Genomic DNA, 5,707 nt, shown 5'->3' on the forward strand with positions numbered 1-5,707 from the left:
AATAATTAACACATTGCATACATTCCTCCCAGTGGTTAATTGCTGTACAAGATACGGACATGACATCCTATCTGCAAACACCATTAGAACAAATCACTCTATTCATCAAGAGAATGTAACTATATATCTATCCTAACCACTTTGAATACACAGATACAAAATGGACATTCATCTGTATACCCTTTTTTTGTTAAGTTCCTTTAAAGACAGAACAATTTTATAGATATGCCAGATTTAAAAGAATAATCTTACTTAAGAATTAATCTCCATAGATGCACATCTTTTACTTTGTGTTTAGAGAGAACTAGAAAAATGAGGAATGGCGATGCATACCTGGAGTTCAGAGTTCAGGTAGGCTGAGGTGAAAGATTATAAGGCAGAACAAAGCCTAGGTAACATGATTTCAGGAAATCCTTACTCAAAAGAGCACAATTTTAAAGGGTTGAGAATATATCATACTGCAAAATTTCTGAGTTTAATCACACATATTGAAAAAGAAAGAGAAAGAAAAGAAAAGTCTTTAAAATGAAAACTTAGTTCAAATCCAAGGGTGACGGAGGTGGGTCTGTAAAAATAAATATTAAACTTGAGAAAATTAACAAATTTAATTTTTGCTAGATATGGAGCAATGTGTGAAGTGTCCACAACATCAATATGCGAATACTCAGAGAAATCATTGCCTGCAAAAGGCTGTGAATTTTCTGGCCTATGACGGTCTTTTGGGGAAAGCTCTGGCTGGCACTGCCCTGAGTCTCACTGTTCTCACAGCTACATTATTTGGGCTCTTGGTGAAGCACAGAGACACTCCCATCGTCAAGGCCAACAACAGGGCTCTCAGCTACACCCTGCTCATCTCTCTCACCTGTTGTTTCCTCTGCTCCTTGCTCTTCATTGGCCGTCCCAACACAGCCACCTGCATCCTGCAGCAGACCACATTTGGAGTTGTTTTCACTGTGGCTGTTTCCACTGTCTTAGCCAAAACTGTTACTGTGGTGCTGGCCTTTAAGGTCACTGCTCCAGGCAGGAGGATGAGGCAGTTGCTGGTGTCAGGGGCACCAAATTACATCATCCCATTCTGCTCTCTGATTCAACTCACTCTTTGTGGAATCTGGATGGGGACAAATCCACCCTACATTGACACAGACGAACACTCTGAGCATGATCACATCATCATCATGTGCAACAAGGGCTCCCTCACTGCCTTCTACTGTGTCTTGGGATACCTGGGCACCCTGGCTCTGGTGAGCTTCACTGTGGCTTTCCTGGCCAGGAATCTTCCTGACACATTTAATGAAGCCAAGTTCCTGACGTTCAGCATGCTGGTGTTCTGCAGTGTGTGGGTCACCTTCCTGCCTGTGTACCACAGCAGCAAGGGGAAGGCCATGGTGGCCATGGAGGTCTTTGCCGTCTTGGCTTCCAGTGCAGGTCTGCTGGGCTGCATCTTTTTCCCCAAGTGCTACATTATTTTGTTAAGACCAGAGAGAAATTCTGTGACTGGGATAAGTTATAAAACTACTCCTGGAAACTAAGTTCCCAGCCACACCTACATTTTCTCCCTGCCCCATAACTACATCTGAATTCCCATGACTGAAGGAATTCTACAAGGTCTTGAGTTTTGTGAAGACTGATCATGTCACATTGTGACTCTTAAATGTTATCAGTTAAAACTTATCAAATGATTTAATTTGAATTCTCTGAAGATGGAGGTCTTGAGCTGGTCCTCATCTGCTGGATGCAGCTGGAAGGAGCAGAGCACAGTAGCCAATCACAAGCCAGGGCTGAGTGGTCAAGTTTGAGTTTTATAGAAATATATCTGGTGAACTGAGGCATACTGCTAGCCCAGACATGCCCAGGCTGAGGCCCACACCTACAGTGAGGATCCTGGAAGCTCAAAGGTGGCAGTAAGTAACTGGAGTGCATGAGTCTGCCTGGAAGATTCCACATACGTGAAGGGGAAGTGTACAGACAGATATCAGGGAAACTAAGTTAAGTACAAAGTTCTGATTTACAATCTGCTTTGTTTTATAGCAATAATGTCTACTCCTGTGGGCTAATCTAAATACCCATTAGTTACAAAAGATTATCAATTTCTAAATTTGACTGTTATTAGTATCACTAATTTTACTACTGTAAAAGGGATACCATATCTGCCTTAACCACATGTTCTTCCTTGCCTTATAATATTGGGATGCCACTGGATAATAACCTCACAAAAGCCTTATACTTAAAGACAGAGAACACTGCCAAATGGAAACCAATATGTGACTCTTAATCAGTAGAGATGGCAATTTCTTGGGACACCAACAGAACAAGGATCTCTGACACAGGAGAAATATATCTTTTACAGAGAGATTCTTATTGCAGTGATGCTGCTACATACTGTCAAACTTTTACAGAATGTATCACAGAAGTCAACATAAGGAGTTCTCTAAAAAAAAAATAGAAAAAGATAAAAGAAGGAACAAAATGCAACCTCAGGCCCTGAGCCCACAGAGAACAATGCTGGGAGATAACAGCATAGAACAAAGTGGAAGCCACACACTAGAAATCTAAAATAATAGCAAGTGAAGGAAACAATTGCAAAAGAGCATAGAGGAAATAAGAACAGAATTAATCCCCCAGGTAAAAAAGAAATGATAAATAAAATGAAACAATTACTATGCATTTCAGAAGAATACATTGATAAAAAAAGCAGATTTAAAGATCTATACAGAAAATTTAAAAGCTTCATTATAAGTTAGAAAAACCTATTTGAATGAAAGTGAATATAAACTTTCATTCCTGAAGACTACATTGCTGCAAGTGATCTAAAAGGAAAAACTGATAAAAATGATAAAGATCAAGGAAATAATAATTCAAGAGCTGCAAGCTATTGCCAAGATGAACCACATAAGACTGATAGGCATCAATTAGAAAGAAGGAGGTATCCAAAAGAACATAAAGCCTCTCACAGATATAACAGAAGAAAACTTCCCTATTGGGAAAACCATCTAACATTCAGATAATTAAGGCAAATAGAGCTCCAAATAAAATCAATCCAATACCAACCCAATTAAAACTACACCCAGGCATACAATAATCAAGATTACAAAAATTAAGTATAAGAACAACATTCTAAAAGCTGCTAGAGACCATTTAAGAACTTTGGCAGACTCTGGGCAGCATGCAGGACTCTGGTAAGCTCTGATCTTCCTTAACTACCAGTGCACAGGTTTGGAGGTTCTGCTAACACTGGTCCAATCTTTTAAGAACTTAAAAGTACTCTGGGCACACTCTGGGACTCTGATTGAATAATGGGAGCTTCAAAATTGCCAAAATGCAGGAGCAAAAGGCCATCTCATTCCTCTAGCTCAACAAGAACAAATCGAAGATAGAAAGACATAGAAGAATTTGGAAATCACAAACCTTAAGTCTCTTAAATGGATGATGGCAACTGAAGTAAAAATAAAGTCCTTCAGAGTATAAAAGAAATAGGATCAGAAATAATCTCTTAGGTCCCAAAAGAGATAACAACAATCATGGAAGAATGGCTCAACACAGCTAAAGAAGAGATAAAAGAAAAATACAGGAGAACTTAAAAATGATGGAGGAGGCGGGAGAGATAGTTCCATGTAATAAGTGCTTGCATGACAAATGCAAGGCCCTGAGTTTGATCCTCAGTTTCACCAAGAACAAAAAAAAAAATGGACACATTGACTGAATGAAAAATACAAAATAGTATTAGAATACATGAAACACATTGAAACAGATACCTGGGAAATTAAAAATTCCATTGAAAGGTGGCAAAACCACTTGAGTGAAACCAAAAACAGACTTTCCGACCTTGAAGACAGTGGTGTAGCTCATGAATATGAAAGAAAAATGTCATAAAACTAATAGGGATCCAGGAAATAAAAATTTATCAGCTATGAAACGATGCAAAAAATGATATAAGAATAGTAAGTGTCAATGAAGTAGCAGGACATAGCACAAATGACATAAGAAGACTATTCACAGAAGTATAACAGAAAATTTTCCAAACATGAGAAAAGAACCGTTGTTTCTCACTTGTAAATTTGGGCAAGCTGGGATTCAAGGCTGAAGATAACAGCTTCTCTTGATGGCTCTCTGCCTTTTCTTTGATCCCTTGCTTGGGATGTTATCAGCTACCATTGTGTAAACTTAGTGTAAATGGTGGATGTCAATAGAGAAGGTAGTTTGTGTTCCACAAAGTAGTTATGCACATTCCTTAGCCTGCATTTAGCACTCAATTAGTGTGAGATGCTTCTGTGGCTGTGGGATCAATTAGAGAGAGACTAATCTCAGTGAGAAGTCTGAAGCTATATTCATTGGCTCATCCCACCGTTTCTTCCTGCACTGACTCATAACATACAACAGACACTAGGGTATGTGGGGGAAAGAGATTCACCTATGCTTGCAAGCAGAATGGTTTGGATAATGGTAGTGCACATTTCTACTGGTCTATGGAAAGGAGCAGATATTACTTAATTGGTCTTGTCTCCTTTTTTCAACTGTGTGTGCTTTTTTTCTTCTTAATCTCTTATAAATTTCTGATTTTTTCTTTCTTCTTCCAATTTTATACACATATATCCAACAAAATCAAGAACTTGTTGGAAGACAATATTATGTATTACAACAAATAGTGTGAAACTGACATTACTTTGTTAAGTGTAATACTGCATCACTTGCAACTTTTGCTGTCTTTATTCTAATTTGTACTCTTTAAAAAATAAAAATAAATAAATAAAAATCACTGGATAAAAGAAACGTACCATACTTAAAGGAAAAACTTGTCACAATAATAGCAGATCTCTCAACAAAAACCATGAACACAAACCATTGCAAGTCCTACACTGAAGCAAATTCCAAACAGACTGATATTCCCTGAAAAACTCAACTTCAAGTTTAATAGAGAAGTAAAATACTTCAATGACAAAGAAAAATTAAAGAAATTTATGACAACCAAACCAACCCTACACACAGTACTAAAATATATGCTAGCAAGGGATCAAATGCCCAGAATTCCAAGAATAACAACAGAAAGAACCCACCAAATAGGGAAAATAGTTAAGCACAGGTCAAAAATAGGGAGCCAACAACAGGAAATTAGCATGAAAAATTTAAGGCTGTACATATCAATAATAACCACCAATATAAATTGACTGAATTCACCAATTAAACAAAAGAGATTGGCAGAATGGATTAAAAAACAAAATCCACGGCTGGGGATATTGCTCAGCATCATAAACACCTGTCTGGCAAGTGCAAGGACCCGAGTTCAATCCCAGGTACCAAAAAAGAAAAAAAAAAGAATACTAGCAGAAACAAACTCCAATATCCTGAATATAAGAAACATATTTAACACCCCCCACAAATCTTTTTGTAGACTAAAAGCTAAAAGATGGAAAACAATAGTACATGTTCTAGGAGCAGAGAAAAATTTTGGATATCTATCCTTTTATCAGACAATCTGAACTTCAAACCACTAATAATTAAATAAGATAAACAATGTCACTACTTACTGGTTAGAGAAAAAAAATTCAAGAGGAAGAGAATAATAGTCATCAATATGTATGCACCAAATAGAGGAGCACCCAACTATATAAGACAAATCTTAATGGACATGAAAAATCTAATAATCAATTTCACAATCTTTTTTTTTCAAAGTTTTATTGATAAACAGCAATGAGACAGTTTCAAATCCAAT

General features: G+C 37.3%; 1 protein-coding gene across 1 annotated transcript in view; it reads left to right on the forward strand.

Moving 5' to 3' along the window:
• The window catches only part of LOC101588214 (vomeronasal type-2 receptor 116-like), an 8,746-nt gene extending 7,217 nt beyond the window's left edge, over window positions 1-1,529 (forward strand). Inside the window, exon 7 of the mRNA XM_012512915.1 lies at window positions 619-1,529. Within this exon, the coding sequence (XP_012368369.1) occupies window positions 619-1,529 (911 nt within the window). The remainder of the gene's footprint in view (window positions 1-618) is intronic.
• Window positions 1,530-5,707: the final 4,178 nt, after the last annotated feature.

This window comes from Octodon degus, unplaced genomic scaffold, assembly GCF_000260255.1.
Source record: "Octodon degus isolate 3935 unplaced genomic scaffold, OctDeg1.0 scaffold00290, whole genome shotgun sequence".
NCBI classification, from domain to species: Eukaryota; Metazoa; Chordata; class Mammalia; order Rodentia; family Octodontidae; genus Octodon; species Octodon degus.